Here is a 15,373-nt window from a genome sequence, read left to right on the forward strand (position 1 = left end):
AATATTTCCAAACGCGAAGATATCGCTATCTAATTGTATTCCGTGCACTTGTACTATCTCCTATCAAAACGTTTATAAAATTACAACCCTGGCAAATTACATAAGACACCTTGTATATCTGCTCCAAGGGAGCTTTCCGTTTCATACCTAACCTTTCTGCGCCCCCGTATATCAGACGGCATCGGTGTATACTCCGGCGTATATTCTCAAAAGGGCCATAAGTCACGCTGCTGAATGCTACCACTTCGAATTACGTTGGCAGGCGTGCGGTGGACGCGCGGCATCGAGTGTCACATACGCTTCAAAACAAAAACAAAGCTCGCGCCTACTCCCGAGAAATGCCGTTGCACCGGAGTAACAAGTGCAATCCTGCCGTGGTCGACTCAATCGAAGATCTTTTTCCAAAAGTCGATAGTTGGAGTATAGTAACAGGAACAATACCAGTCGCGTCTCTGTGACAACCGTGAGCTCGTTCGCGACGCCATTCGTTTCGCACTGAATGCCTTGTCAATAGTTGCGATTCTCGATCGATATAAGTTATATCGATCGCTCGTGACTCACGAGATTACATCTCAGGTTCAAATACGCGATACTCGAATATACTGACATCTACCGCGCACTTCGAATTCTTTTATCGATATCTACGAATTGTTGATTCAGTCTCGGTTCTATCGATAACGTTGTCTACCCATGACTCGTGGATATCGATAAAAGTATCGAATGACGCAACGATCGCCGAACTCGAAATATACGAGATAAGAGAAATATTCAATTGCATTGCATATTGATAGTCATCGCTTTGTCTATTATAGCGTATTACATAAATCATTTAGGGAGGTATCTCTTGTTAAATATCGATATATTTAATACAGTTTCGTATCTATTACGATCACGTTTGTCAACGTTATTTTTACGCGATCACATTTGCAGGTTAGAACGCGCCCGTTGAACGCTTGTTCCATTGACAGTTCGTATCGCCTAGTGAATTGGACAGCTACGAAGCAACTCGTTGCCATATTCAAATCGCTTACCTTTTCTACGATATTTCCCACGCCGGGTGTCCCCCGTCACATTCCAAGAAGCTTTGTCGTACGACGTAATATACCGGCGACGAATCCGCAAATTCGTTCCCTCGGCCGGCCGATACGCGTCCCGTGTGTGTCATCCACCCTCTGTCCTCTGCACGTTTTCTTCCACACCACTTCGTTTCACGCACGCGAATCGGCTCCGATGTATATGTAATTTCCTCGGGAGGATACGATTACATGGGTAGTTCGAGTCGCACTGTCAACTGTGCGACGATAATGCTCGGAATCATCGAGAGCCCGAGGGGCAAACGGAAAAACGAAGCGAGTGCCACCCTACCAAAAAATCTCTTCCGTGAAACGTATATCCTTTGTCACCGACGGTCGAACAGTAGTTTCGTTCGACACTGGAAAGAGAACGGGCACTATTGTGACTCACGCACAAAAAATCACATAAACCGCACGGCGCGTATTCGACTTTGATAGTTCCACGAGAGCGTGCCGACTGAACGACAATAAAATCTCATGCCAACAGACACCACTGCCGCCGCCGTCGCGAGTCGAGATTTCCTCGCCGGGAAAAACACGCACACACAGTCAGCCGCGTTTACACGAAGAAGAGAGAGACCCACGACCGGTGAATGCTGTCTCATACACCGAAGAATCCGGCGTGTGATAATACGTTCGATCGTAGCCGCTGATAGTGGAATCCTCCCGCACCAGGATCTCGTCTCGAGATTCCGAACATCTCCCGCACACACGCTCTCCGTCGGTTTCTTTCTTCTCGGGTTCCTCCCTGTCTCTCTATCTCTATCTTTCTTTCTCTCGTGTTAATATCCGTACGTTTTTCGAGGCTACGTTCTCGTCTCCTACGAGTCGAGTTAAAATTAATTCGCACGAATAACACCGACAAACTCGAAAGCCCTTCGAAGATGTTCTAGCATCCTGGTACGGGCGTCGTTTCTGCAGCACGTCGTTCGTCCCGTGGAACCAAATCGACGATTTCTCTGATTCAAGTTATTTTCTCGCGTCTTAAACGTCCGTGACAAGAGATTGAGGTACACACGCACGATACGTGGCCTTTGGAAGAAACGAAAGAATACGGAGCACTGGCTGCACTTTTTTTTCCTGGCCGTAATTGTTAGGCCCGTTCGCGAGACAGTTTCGACTGATGCGAACACGCAGTATGATTTTGTTGGGACTCGATCGTTCGCGGAACACGATTTCGAGCGTGCACGTGCGGCAGAGTACGCAGAAACCGCAAGTTTTTTACGGACACATCCCCGACTTGTCTCCTCCTCGCCAACGCCTACACGATACACATTGCACGCAGCAACGACGCCCCTACACGCCGATGACAGTGGCTCTCAAACCATGGCGTCACCAGACGCCGCTTACCGACAGGGTGCGCGACGGAGCTACGTTTATTCGATCTTGAAAATCGGTTCTTCCCTAGATTATAACACGACTTGCTGTTTTTATCGTAAAATTATCACTGTATTTTGAATTTGATTTTAATCGCAGCTAAGAGCATTTGCTAAATAATAAACTGATGTAATACGTATTATGACATTCTAAAAATATTTAGTGTAAAAGTAACAAATGTTCTAGATAGGGGAAAATACGTCACTAGTATTAGGGTAACAACCTAAGTATAGGGAATGTGAAATCATTATCACTGCTTCACTCTAATTTCGAAAAGACAGATGAAACAGAGTTCGTAGAAAAAATAATAAATATTTATTGACATAAAAAGTATTCCAAGTTAAATAACAATTATACTAATTCATAAGCTTGCATAATACCGCAACAAACATTCATAAGTTGTATATATTCACTTCCACCATCTAGCAATCTATAATTACATTCCTGGAAACAAAAAAAAAATCAATAACACATATTAATATTTATTTTATAAATAAAATAGTTACCCCAAGTTTATTTGCAATTACAGCTTTCTGTTTATCTGTTAATTCATTAGAATATATGATTCTTTCACTGAGTTGCTCAATAACCTGCAGGAATTATTAAAATGTACATTGGATAAGTTTAAAAAATAATTTATATGAAATGATAAAGTTTACCTGAGAGGTAGCATATGCTTCCAACATAAAGTGATCAACAAACTCCTCTGCTTTGCCATAATCCTTTGTCTTACATACTTCCATTAATTCATCCAACCATTTGTCGGGAACAATCTATTAATATTTCATTACGCAATAAAACAGTACCATTTTCATTCTCTATTTTTAAGAAAAAAAATTGCATATTACCCCAATGATTTCAACAACATCATCAACAGTAATTTCAATACTTTGGACTTTTAATCTTGTAATGGATTGCAAACATGTTATAGCACGTCTTAAATCTCCACCAGAAGCTTCGACAATTTTTAGTAAGACAGGTTTTTCTGCTTTTAAGCCTTCCATTTTGCATATGTACTCTAATCTTTCAATAATTTTATCCTCTCCCAAGGGTTTAAATCTGAACTTTGAACAACGAGATGTCAATGGTTGTATAATTCTTGATACATAGTTACAAATTAAACAAAATCGTGTACTATGAGATTCTTTTTCCATAGTACGACGAAGTGCAGCTTGTGCTGCATTAGTCATACTGTCTGCTTCATCTAAGATAATAATTTTAAAAGATGGACAATTTTTTCCACTGAAAAAGAAAAACATCGTTGTTACAACAAATTCCTATCATTTATTCATAATTTTTATATATAACATGCCTCAGATTGTGCCTTTATCACAGAAATTACAAGAGCCACATATATGACTATTAAAGGTAAATATTATTATATGTCTGCTTCTGATACAGGACCAAATGTTTAAGACTTTATAATACTTTTGAGAACCTGCTCAAAGCAAATTATTTTTTAGTTGGTAATAAGAGTTACTAAAGAGCTTTATTGCAACTCCTGATTACAACTATTTTTCCTAAATTGTTCATTTATATAGCTCAATTGTAATTCTCAGACCTTTTACTAAGCATCATTGGTTTCATTAGAATTATAAAAACAATATGATGATGAACATACTCATCTCTCATACCACCTGGTGTAAGTTGTGCAAAAGTTTTAATCTTATTCCTCACAACTTGAATACCCCTTTCATCCGAAGCATTTAATTCCAATATTCTTTCTCTGTAAAGGCTGCCAAATAACTGTCTAGCAGCAGCTAGTATTGTACTTGTTTTACCAGTCCCAGGTGGTCCATAAAATAACAGATTTGGGAAATCTCCACCGTTTAAACATTGTCGTAAAACTTCTACTACTTCTGCTTGTTCAACAACATCTTCTACTGTTCTCGGTCGGCTATTAAAATAATGAAATTAAAAAATTGTACATATTGATGTAAATTAGGTTATATTTGCACACGCTTACTATTTTTCAACCCATGGTGGTGCAGGTCCGCTACGTTCTTCTCTTGAACGAGAACTAGAAGCCTTTTTAGAATCACTAGGTCCTAATTTACCAGTTTTTAAAAAAGCCTGCATACTTCTTTCACAGTCAATTTTTCACAACGAATAAATTTTAAGCGTTGCAATGAATCCATTCCCGCGCATTTTACTCCTAATTCCTGCTATACCAACATTGTGAACAAAATTTTCTAAAACAATTTATTTTTATTCTAACTATATATATTAGAAATTTGAATTTATTTTAAATTATATTTATGAATAAAATTGATAGTATTAATCTTTCTACGAATATTTATGATTACGAATATCTAATATACTATATAAATTGCTAAAATATATTTAAGAAAATTGAACGATTTCTCGATTATCGAATGAAAACACAGTCCTAGTTCCAAATTTCTGTTAGATTAGCAACTACTTACGTTCGTTACAAAACGAGCAAATTTACCATTTATTCATTGTACCAATGTTGTAAATAAAGAGAAGAATCGGCTGTATTAGTTAATTACACACATGATAGAGAAAAACAACGCTCTTCTTAGGACAGTTTAATTCTGCTTGTTGTACAAATTATGTGTTCAATGCAATAACTCGTTTCATTGACTCTATTTTTGTTAAATTATCGTACTGCCACCATCGAAAACAGTTTAAAAAATTACAATCAATAATCGTAATATTCATTCCGTGATCATTGAATACGCTGAAAAACGCGTGTAAGTTTAATTAACACATAGAATGGAGTATCAGAATCGACTGTGTATGAAAAAATATTTAATTTACACTATGGATTTGATGCAGTTTAGTATAAATTAAATGAGTTTTGGCATCAGTGTATTTCTCATGTAGACAAATTTTTTGTTTAAACATGTGATATTCTTTCTTGACATTCCTTCAAGCTGTACATATAAATAATGATGTTCTGGATTGTTTCTCTGGTAGCAATTATTTTGCATTTTAGTTCTGCACAGACAAGTATGTATTTCATACGAATAAAACATTTTACTCCATAAGAAATACTTTTAATTCATATTTGTAATTTTCATAGAACCCGAATCACAAGGTTATTGTGCACCATATAATGGAAAGATTTGTAAGAAATACTTAAATGGAATTGGGAAAGTATGGTACAATGATTCCAATGATAGTCCTGCAGGATGGTTAAATGAACGTATTACAACTAATTTATGGGAGGAATTGATACAACGACTTGTTGAGCCATGTCGTTCAGCTGCAGAGGTAACTATTAATATTTTAAGTTAACAAAGAGATAAATAAATACAAAAAATACATTTAATCTTTTAGAAAATGCTATGTATGTATGCCTTTCCACAATGTCATAACTCAGTTGGTTTACCATTATGTTATGAAGATTGTATGGCAGTACGTCATCAATTCTGTTTTAATGACTGGGCAGTGATAGAGGATAACAAACAGAGGGATATTTATATAAGCTCAAGAGGACATTTCACATTACCAGATTGTGAATCATTACCAAAAGTAGTTAAAGGAAAAATGACTTGTTCTCACATTCATTTGACTGATATGAATGAAGATCTTGTCACATGTAAAACAAATTTAAAATGTTTTCAGAATCTATTAAATATTGACATATTTAACTTTTTAAACATATATTATTGTAGATGATTGTGTCAAAGGCAATGGTAGATTTTACATGGGCAAAGTTAATAAGACAAAATTGGGCTTGGATTGTCAGTCATGGAATGCACAAATGCCACAGAATCATGATAGACCACCAGATGTCTTCCCTCAGATTCGTTATGGAGAAAATTATTGTAGAAATGCAGGTGGAGAAGAACCTATGCCATGGTGTTTTACCATGGATCCTAATACACGATGGCAACATTGTGATATTCCTATATGCGGTATTTAATATTTTATGTATCTCATACATCCAATTGTATGATTATTTCATATATATAATTCTTAATGCAGATAATGTGACAACTGAAGTTTTGGAGGTCAATCCTAAAGACTTGGTAATGGATACACTATTTACTCCAATGTTTATATTGATATTGTCATCATTAGGATTTGTAATTATAGCTGGAACATTATTATCCATTATTTTAAGTCATAGACTTCACAAAAGACATCAAGGATATAATCCCACAGATAATCAGGTATATTAAAAATATTTACTTTTTATTGATTGTATTATCAAATTGTATAATGTGAAGATGTATTGCCCAGATAAATATTACTGTGTCTGGTCTTTAAAGTTATTTCACTGTTTAGAATTAAATTGATAATGATGTGTATATTATATTATTCATTTACATTTAATTTCCAGTATGTCAGTATTGATTTGGACAAATTGCCAAGCAACGACGCATACCATAAAACGAGTGCGCAACTTAATCCGAAATTAGAAAAGCTCGAATTTCCGAGAAATAATATTATTTATGTCCGAGATTTGGGACAGGGTGCTTTTGGTAGAGTATTTCAAGCAAAAGCACCTGGCCTTGTTCCGGGTGAAGAATTTACTAATGTTGCTGTAAAAATGTTAAAAGAAGAAGCATCGGAAGATCTACTCAAAGATTTTGAACGAGAAGCTTGCCTTCTCGCCGAATTTGATCACCCAAATATCGTCAAATTGTTAGGCGTGTGCGCGTTAGGTCGACCAATGTGTCTTCTTTTCGAATACATGGGTCGTGGTGATTTGAACGAATTTCTACGATCTTGTTCACCAGGGAATTATATCATTCGAAGTCTAGAAAAGGATGAACATTTCACGGATTCTCGTTTGTCGCACATGGATTTAATTAACATCGCACTTCAAGTTGCATCTGGAATGGTGTATTTATCAGATCGAAAATTCGTTCATCGCGATCTTGCAACGAGAAATTGTTTGATCAATGACCAAATGATAGTAAAGATAGCAGATTTTGGTTTATCGCAAAAGATTTATTTGCAAGATTATTATAAAGGTGATGAACAAGATGCTATTCCAGTTAGATGGATGCCTTTAGAAAGTATATTGTACAATAAGTACACCGTCGAATCTGATGTATGGGCGTTCGCAGTATGCTTATGGGAAATATTTAGTTTCGCGCTTCAGCCTTATTACGGAATGACACACGAAGAAGTTGTAAAATATATTAAGGAAGGCAACGTTCTCCAATGTCCCGAAAATACTCCTCCAGCAATATACGACCTAATGAAGCTTTGTTGGAATAGGAGACCATCGGATAGACCTACCTTCAAGACAATTTATAATACCCTTGATACTATAAAATACAATCTGGAAGCAGAAAATAAATCGGATAGTGTACCATTACGTATTCACGTTTGAGTCTGATGATAATTTGTCCCTGAAGGGAATTCAATTATTCATACAATTATGGAGTAAATGATATTTATGGAAAGGTAAAAGTAAGTAAGTGGTAAATTATACTACATGTTACACACAACTGCCTTTGTTATGTTTGTTATTTAGCCTTATTAAATGAATTGATCGAAATATTTATGAGAAACGTGTTAATAGTAACACATATTGGCTACTATTATGTTCATAAAAATAATTGCATGAATGCATCATGCCAAATTGATAAATGGAAAAGACTTTTTATTTGAGCTGCACCCAGTTCTTGTAAATATACATGTACACTATTAAAATCAATTTTTTTTGTAAAGTGAAAAATTTCAAATTGTTTCTCAATCATGTTTACAATTATTAAATTTAAATGATCTTTAAACTAATTGTCGTAATGCTTTTATAGATTATGAGATTGCTATAAATTTATTTATTAATAATTTATTTAAACTTATAAAGAACTGAAGACTGGTAATCTATGAAGAACACATATATGTAATTAAAATACCGTATGAGTGCTTCAGAGTGATTTTTTGCACATACAAATTTCGATCTTGCATTTACGTTCTGTTGTGATTTCAAGCATTCCGTCAACGAATATTACGATAATAAAACATGTTACTAACTGCCACTAAAAGACTACATATACATAACAGTCCAATCTAGTGCTAAGAATGAAACATAACGATACAAAGACTTCAGTGGTAGTACTACGATTATAGTGTTTATCATATAAATAATAAGAATTCAAAACTCAATGTTCAAAGCAAATAATAGATTAATTTGTGTGTTGCTATTAATATTAACTATTAGCTTGTTTATATTTGCAAAAAATATAAGTATGCTTATAAAAAGATACAGTATTGCTGTTGCTCTTCTTAAAAGATCTCATAAAATTTCCTTATACAAACTTAATAATGATGCTTTAAATATTTATTTAATGCCAAAAAAAAACTTACTTAAGTTTAAATGGTAAAGTTTCAATAATTAATAAGGATTGTGGATTTTTTGTATCGTTTTTCGTTTCAATAGTTATGGACGCATTTATTTACATAAATTTTTAATGTTTGTTATTTTCATGATTATAAATGCAAAGACTGATAATGCATTTTTTAATCGACATAATTTTTATCTTACCTGTGAATATGAAAGACTTTTGCTTTCACTTCATTTTTTCGTAATGCTTTTATGAAAAATTGATAAAAGATACTTGGTTGTACCAGTTTACTTGATTATATCTATGTGCATACATATTTATGTGTGTAATTGCATGCATTAGCGGGTATATTTGTGATTTTTTTTTACGTTTTTGAAATAAAAATATTTGAAGAAGCAGACATTATGTTAATGGAAAACAGACAAACTTTCCTATATATAAATATATATAAAGCAAATAAAAAAATAACAATGTTTTGCTAAAGCCTAAAACAGATAATACTGAATTTATATAACTATGTGAACAATTTGGCTATAAAAAAAAGGTGGGTTTATATTTAGCAACGTTATATGTAAACTGTCCTTAATTGTTAGATGTTAGATCGTTGCTGTACCAAAAAACATAGCCTATTTAATGTATGAAAAATAATATCATTAAAAGCTATTATGACAAATGTTATAGTAAAAAGATAAAAAAAAGTGAGTGTATACTGTGCAACTGTTATAAATAAGGTTTGAAAGTAAATCATTATTGTGCTGTAAACGGTATTTAAATGAATGTTTTACTTGTAACATAGAATTAATTTAAAATATTATTTGTTCTATAGGTATACAATATTATTAAATACAAAAAGTTCTTATAAATGGAGCAGAACTTAGTTTGAATTCTTCTAACTATAGTACTTTACTTTTACTCCAACTTTTTGTGATATAATTTAATCTTTTCTAAGTAACATTAGAACTACCTATTGCTATTCTTTATCACTGCATTCCAATAGATGTGTCACTCATCAGTATTTTCACAGAGATTTATATGTTGTAAAGAGCATATTCATTTGTGAATGTTGTATCTTATGCTTAGATACATAGATATATGTAACTAATGAATGTCATTATCCAATTGATTTTTAAAGGCAATTAATTCATTTGGTTGAGCATTAATAAATATGATATACTATATGCAAAAAGTGTGAATGCAATGTTCAAATGCTCTTCCACAAATCTTTTTATACACGACTTTTATATTGTGAAGAAGACAAAAGAACTTTTACCAAGTCTGTGCTCTTACGTCTGTGTATTTGTATCCTGTATAAGTAGAGTTGTACGTGATAATATGATATTGCGATAATACGTGTACGATACGTATTGTCTACGACCAAGAAACTTCTGGTATTATATACTATGTTGAGTTCAGATGTGTTATTGACAATGGTAGACTCTATTCTGAATTTTATGTACAACAAACTAATCTAATCTGTAAAAACATCGAGATTCCTCGATACTCTATTTTAAAACTTTAATGAAATTCATACACGTGCAAAAAATATTTGAGAGTTGCATTTTACTTTACTATAAAAAATCATGTTTAACTAAAGAGCTAGTAAAGATTGTGTACCTTACTACTACGAATATCGAGGAATTATCAATGGAATACTACGAACATGTTGAAAAAATCTGCTATGAAACTTTTACTGATGTACAACTTTTACAAGGAATAAACAACCAATTTCATATATTTTATAGTTTTCTCCTTTATTTGCATATAGAATGGAATACAGGGACAGTGAATTACAAAATCAAGTACATTGCTCCATAAATATATTTCCGCATATTTTTTTCAATAAACTAATGTTAAATCATTGTTATGTATATAAAAAGCAGATATTTATATTATATAATACAATTAACATTCTTAATGCTACCTTACACGTGAAATATCTTATGTAGGCGATACAATAGTCACATATACCTGCATATACCTGCATATACGTCTAGCAAACTATTATTTGAAAGTAATGCACGTGTCTAATAAGATTGATGTTTCGAAATCTATATTTTCCTTATGAAGTAATGTTCATAAAATTAGGAACAGTAATTTGCTGCTGTATAGAAAAACATCATATTTGATATTTTTTCAATTAACTGTACAACAAAAAAAGAATATAATTTTTTTCTTGATAACTAAATAACATTTGCACTATATTAATCAATTATAAAATTTTATAAAATGCAACGAAGATAAAGTAATGACAATATATTACAACATCGAAGTTCATACACGCGTACATTGGTACATCGTTATTAGAATTAGTTACTGCTTCAATGATATGTTACCATAAAATTATATATCTATCAACTGCAACGTGTAAAGTGATATTAAAATTAAAAACTACAGGAATGCACTTATTTCAATTATGGAGTATTAAAAACAACTTTGGTTTATTCTTTGGTTTTTGATAAATATTAATTCTTAACATGAAGTAACATGACTCCTTTATCCTTGTGATGAAATTTAGTATTAAGATCTTATGTTTAATCACAGTGTAAACCACGTTCTTCAACTTTATATATCAGATTTTAATTTATAAGCTTATTTTTTAAATGGAGTAAATTAAAGTTCTAGTATCTCAAATTTATTAATTTATCGAAAACGTGCAATGTCCAAAAATGTAGTTCAAAATAACTAGATAATATATTTCAGTCCATGTTGTATCAGGCAGCATTGTATAATTACCTGTACTGTACTTTATATATTATATAAGATCGTCATTGACACCTTCACATACAACATATGAATAATTTTTTACTCCTTGCACAACAATGTTTTATATTTTTAAAACATATTAATCAAAAATCTAAATCCTGAAAATTCAGGTCCGAAATACTGATATTTTAAATCATTACAGCTACATTATTGCATGATAAAAAGTATCTAATAATGAATATTCGGAAAATGGCAAAGAAATGTTCTTTACAAAATAATACTTGAAAATTATAAAAAAGTGATATACTATTATAACGTCGATATAATGTTAAAATATACTGTTTGTTATTTACGTAATTGCAGTATCTGGTATTTTGTGTGTAGTTTTCTAAAAGTAAGTACCTATGTACTTCCGTAATTATGATCGTTGATATTCACCGTAATCAAAATGCGTCTTTTATATTCTGAAACTGTCTTACTGCTAAATCAACTGGTAGATCAAATTTGTAGTTAGTAAGACGGTCGAGGGTGTGAAATGCATCTTGAAAACCTGTTTGTAACAATAATAATGCAACTATAGATATATTCCAATTAAAATCTACTGGAATAAAAATAATTACCTGCATATTAGTATTTTAATTACCTGTTTTTATAACGTAACTCCACGATATATAATGATTTTCAAGAAGGTATTGACATTGCAAGATAAGTTTTAACCAAGCAACAAGTCTGTTAGCGCTACAATAAGAGAGACATGAATCTTACATTCTCGTCTTAGCAAGACGATCTGTAATAACGTTTACTCACTTTAGAGATGCACATATAAATGCTTTGAAGTGAGAGTCGTAACTTCTTTTATACGGGCTGTGCGAAGCAATGATATTCCCAATTGTTGTTAATAGACTCTAAAAATATAGATTTAATTATAATCGAACATAAGTTCGGTTATAAACGAAGAAAATATTATCATGCATACAATGAGTACCTGTTTAGGAGAAATAATTCTGCCACCTGCTAGATCAAGATTAAAACTTTGAGATAATTTCTGTGCTGGACTAGAATTATAACGATGACCATTTTTAATTTCATAGTACTTCAATACTAGTTCCCATGCATGCATTAGATTAGAGGCAGAGGGATTTCTCTGTGGAAAACATCCCACAAACGGTACTACACTATTAGAACGCGCATCAGACATTAAACCATGTTGTATTAAATCACGAATGGAAGTAGCTAGGTGCTTCCTTACAGCGAATGTTACTCTGGCATTGCAATGTGACATAGAATCTGAATCTGAAGCATAATCGTTTTCATTTACGAAATCATCGTCTTCCGGGTGACGCTCAGTTTCGGCAATGGTTTCTATAACATGTTCCACTGCAATATCCAATCTTGTTCTTAAATCGCGCCAATTATGTATAGAATTTTTTTTTAAATTTCTTCGAACTCGTTCGCTACCACATCCTAATTGCGATACTAGGAACATATGCAACAAAGCTACAACTTTCTTAACAGTGTTCAAAGTTTTTGTCCTACTTTCTTCCTCTGTCTTTTTGTTAAACGCATGTTTAGAATATGAAGTAGAACCAGCAGTACCACTGGTATGTACTGGGCAAGCACAGGTGCATGCCAAAGTTTCTGTACTAACTTCTCCTTGAAGATAATTTATAAAACGTTCTAAATCTGCAATTTGTGTTTTTAACTGTGATACTAATTGTTCTTTCATTTTCAAAGGACTAACAATCTGCAAATAATTTTTTAATTTTGTTATTTTTTTTCTTAATTTATCTATCACTATTTTCTTAGCAATTTATCCTGTTATTTAAAATGATTTACCTGACTTATAGCATAATCTACTTGCCATCTTAAGTCATCAACTGGTAATTTACAAAGATCATCAACATTGAAATTTAACTTTTCTTTTAAATGGTCTGCAAAGAATAAGAATATCAGCCTAGGTTTCAACGAAATAGATGCTTCTATTGAAAAACTTACTGATTATAATACTCTGTCTCTCTAATATCATGCTTTGTGGTAAATCAGCATCACCAGTTTCATAAGCATACTTTTCTAGGTCCTCTAACTGAGATTTTAGTTGACATATTAATTCTTTTTGTTTTGTTCTTTGTAATGCCATTTTAGATTCAACATCAACATCATTTATTACTCCAGATATCTGTTGAATGGTATATACAAAGCATTCAACTATCTTCCTTTTTTTAATCATTATATTATACATATGTTAATATTCAGGAATTAAATAAGGATTAAAATTTATGATAGAATATTAATAAATATATATGCTACGATAACATATATAACAATATTTATTTTTCAATACAATATAAATAATATTTAAAATAATCAAAAGATATATAAAATAGATGTACAAGCAAGCTTATATTTTACAAGCAAAGCAAATGTAAACACAAATAAAATGTATAAAAAGACTAAAATAAGACAAATATAATATCATCTAAAAAAAATTAGTGAAATATAGGTACAATAGTTTTTATGTGGCTTACACTTTGCTTGCAGGACATTGGAGAAGTTGGTGTAATTGATCTGCTATCAAGTGATAAACTATTTGGAACATCTGGTATTCCTCTAAAAGCAAATTCTTCTAATTCCTTGAGCAAAGTTTCTTTTTCATTTGCAGGTGCATCTACAATTTGTCTTAAACGAAATTGAACCTACGGTAGCCACATTATAAACATTAAAACAATATTTTATAACAATGATAAACAATAATCTTAAATATATTTAATACCTGGGCAAAGTGAGTAGTCAATGCTATAAGAGATGAATTAAGCATCTCCTGTTCTTCTTCAAGTAATTTTAACCTTTCCATATCATATGATAAACTAGTAGAGAACATTAAAACCGATTATAAAATTGAGTTTTTTATTATTTACTTCCTAAGTTATATAGATGATTATACAAGTAAACAGTGTTTTTGTTGTATTTGTAAAAAACTAAGTACTTACTTCTCCATATTATCGACATATTTATATTCATCGGTGAAATCATTATCACCGTCGTTTGCACCAACGGGCGCCCATCTTTCGCCCGATGGTCTGTCACTTTCATCTGAATTTTCGATATCCTCATTCTCGCTACCCTTACATTCGCCAGAACTCATTTTCCTGTTGTTTACGGTCTTGCCTTTTTTTTAAAATCCTACCTTGCATTCATGAATCTCCGTATGAAGATTACACAGTTGACATAAATGAACGCCTGAATATACTGTGACGTTTCTTTTATTTATGGATACCACAAATTTGATATTTGTCATAACACATCACGACGTTCGGTCTTCCACCTTCATCACGTTTAATCCATTAATTAACTTCTGCGCACGTGTACGAGTGGTAACGTCACTTGTCGCTGTCGATTTTGTGCTTGCTAAGGCGCATTCTCATGTTAAATGATGACAAATATCGCAAATTTAGAATGCGTTCATTTTTTACGATAAAATTCGCGCTACAATTGATTCATGCCGTTACATAGACGAATAACATTCAATAACGATCCGTTATATGAAGTACGTGGTATTCGAACCATACCACGTTTTTAATATAAACTTTAATAAAATCTGTTTACCTTACATTGGTCACATAAAAATCTACCAACTATTGTTTAAAAGTAGGTAAAACGTCGGAACATTATGAACGAACCATTAGTCTCATCGAAGGTTTTTCAATAAATAGCAGAGTCGTATGCTTATTCGATTCTCACAAATGTGTCAAATTGTTATCCATTCGAGGAAACGTTCTTTGTTGCTTTATTGGATCGTGATCTGTCACTATTCTGTTGAGTTTATGAAAGAATAGGATGTGTAATAAATAAACAGTGAGATATATTCATGAAAGAAATCCTTAAAAAGAAATATCGAATAACCTACATCTCTTGACATATAACCAGTGTTAATCAGCACATCGTTAC

The 15,373-nt window shown here is 32.5% G+C and overlaps 4 protein-coding genes across 4 annotated transcripts in view; 1 reads left to right on the forward strand and 3 right to left on the reverse strand.

The window, feature by feature from the left end:
• Nucleotides 1–2,362, reverse strand: part of p120ctn (adherens junction protein p120) — a 51,869-nt gene extending 49,507 nt beyond the window's left edge. Inside the window, 1 exon segment of the mRNA XM_017905438.1 lies at nt 1,032–2,362. The gene's annotated coding sequence lies outside the window, so the exon portion shown is untranslated.
• A 439-nt stretch (nt 2,363–2,801) lies between these two features.
• On the reverse strand, nt 2,802–4,583 carry LOC108551266 (replication factor C subunit 4). Its single transcript, XM_017905363.1, has 6 exons — nt 4,417–4,583; nt 4,072–4,347; nt 3,299–3,692; nt 3,110–3,223; nt 2,957–3,040; nt 2,802–2,894 (listed from the first exon to the last, which is right to left on the reverse strand). The coding sequence occupies exons 1-6, from the start codon at nt 4,527–4,529 to the stop codon at nt 2,802–2,804; spliced, it is 1,074 nt and encodes a 357-aa protein (XP_017760852.1). The 5' UTR covers nt 4,530–4,583.
• Nucleotides 4,584–5,365: 782 nt separating this feature from the next.
• Nrk (Neurospecific receptor kinase) lies at nt 5,366–7,767 on the forward strand. The gene is made up of 6 exons (XM_017905347.1): nt 5,366–5,426; nt 5,500–5,690; nt 5,757–6,018; nt 6,095–6,337; nt 6,408–6,595; nt 6,766–7,767. Exons 1-6 carry the CDS (start codon nt 5,366–5,368, stop codon nt 7,765–7,767), a joined length of 1,947 nt encoding a protein of 648 aa, XP_017760836.1.
• Nucleotides 7,768–11,814: 4,047 nt separating this feature from the next.
• On the reverse strand, nt 11,815–14,761 carry LOC108551240 (RUN domain-containing protein 1). Its single transcript, XM_017905336.1, has 9 exons — nt 14,416–14,761; nt 14,199–14,292; nt 13,954–14,121; nt 13,424–13,604; nt 13,265–13,359; nt 12,414–13,172; nt 12,236–12,333; nt 12,072–12,166; nt 11,815–11,978 (listed from the first exon to the last, which is right to left on the reverse strand). Exons 1-9 carry the CDS (start codon nt 14,568–14,570, stop codon nt 11,872–11,874), a joined length of 1,752 nt encoding a protein of 583 aa, XP_017760825.1. The 5' UTR covers nt 14,571–14,761; the 3' UTR covers nt 11,815–11,871.
• Between the last annotated feature and the right edge of the window lie 612 nt (nt 14,762–15,373).

The sequence above is a fragment of the Eufriesea mexicana genome, unplaced genomic scaffold (assembly GCF_001483705.2).
Source record: "Eufriesea mexicana isolate 0111107269 unplaced genomic scaffold, ASM148370v2 scaffold3780, whole genome shotgun sequence".
NCBI lineage: Eukaryota > Metazoa > Arthropoda > Insecta > Hymenoptera > Apidae > Eufriesea > Eufriesea mexicana.

What these genes read in the sequence shown, in the direction of transcription:
- LOC108551240 (XM_017905336.1), bottom strand. Translation starts at nt 14,570, where the DNA reads ATGAGTTCTGGCGAATGTAAGGGTAGCGAGAATGAGGATATCGAAAAT. An exon ending in TGACTACTCACTTTGCCCAG is followed by an intron (nt 14,122 to 14,198) that starts GTATTAAATATA and finishes TGGCTACCGTAG; the next exon opens with GTTCAATTTCGTTTAAGACA. An exon ending in TAGATTATGCTATAAGTCAG is followed by an intron (nt 13,173 to 13,264) that starts GTAAATCATTTT and finishes AATTATTTGCAG; the next exon opens with ATTGTTAGTCCTTTGAAAAT.
- LOC108551266 (XM_017905363.1), bottom strand. Translation starts at nt 4,529, where the DNA reads ATGCAGGCTTTTTTAAAAACTGGTAAATTAGGACCTAGTGATTCTAAA. An exon ending in ATGTTGTTGAAATCATTGGG is followed by an intron (nt 3,224 to 3,298) that starts GTAATATGCAAT and finishes AAATATTAATAG; the next exon opens with ATTGTTCCCGACAAATGGTT. An exon ending in AAGCATATGCTACCTCTCAG is followed by an intron (nt 3,041 to 3,109) that starts GTAAACTTTATC and finishes TAATTCCTGCAG; the next exon opens with GTTATTGAGCAACTCAGTGA.
- Nrk (XM_017905347.1), top strand. Translation starts at nt 5,366, where the DNA reads ATGATGTTCTGGATTGTTTCTCTGGTAGCAATTATTTTGCATTTTAGT. An exon ending in GAATGAAGATCTTGTCACAT is followed by an intron (nt 6,019 to 6,094) that starts GTAAAACAAATT and finishes ATATTATTGTAG; the next exon opens with ATGATTGTGTCAAAGGCAAT. An exon ending in TTGTGATATTCCTATATGCG is followed by an intron (nt 6,338 to 6,407) that starts GTATTTAATATT and finishes TTCTTAATGCAG; the next exon opens with ATAATGTGACAACTGAAGTT.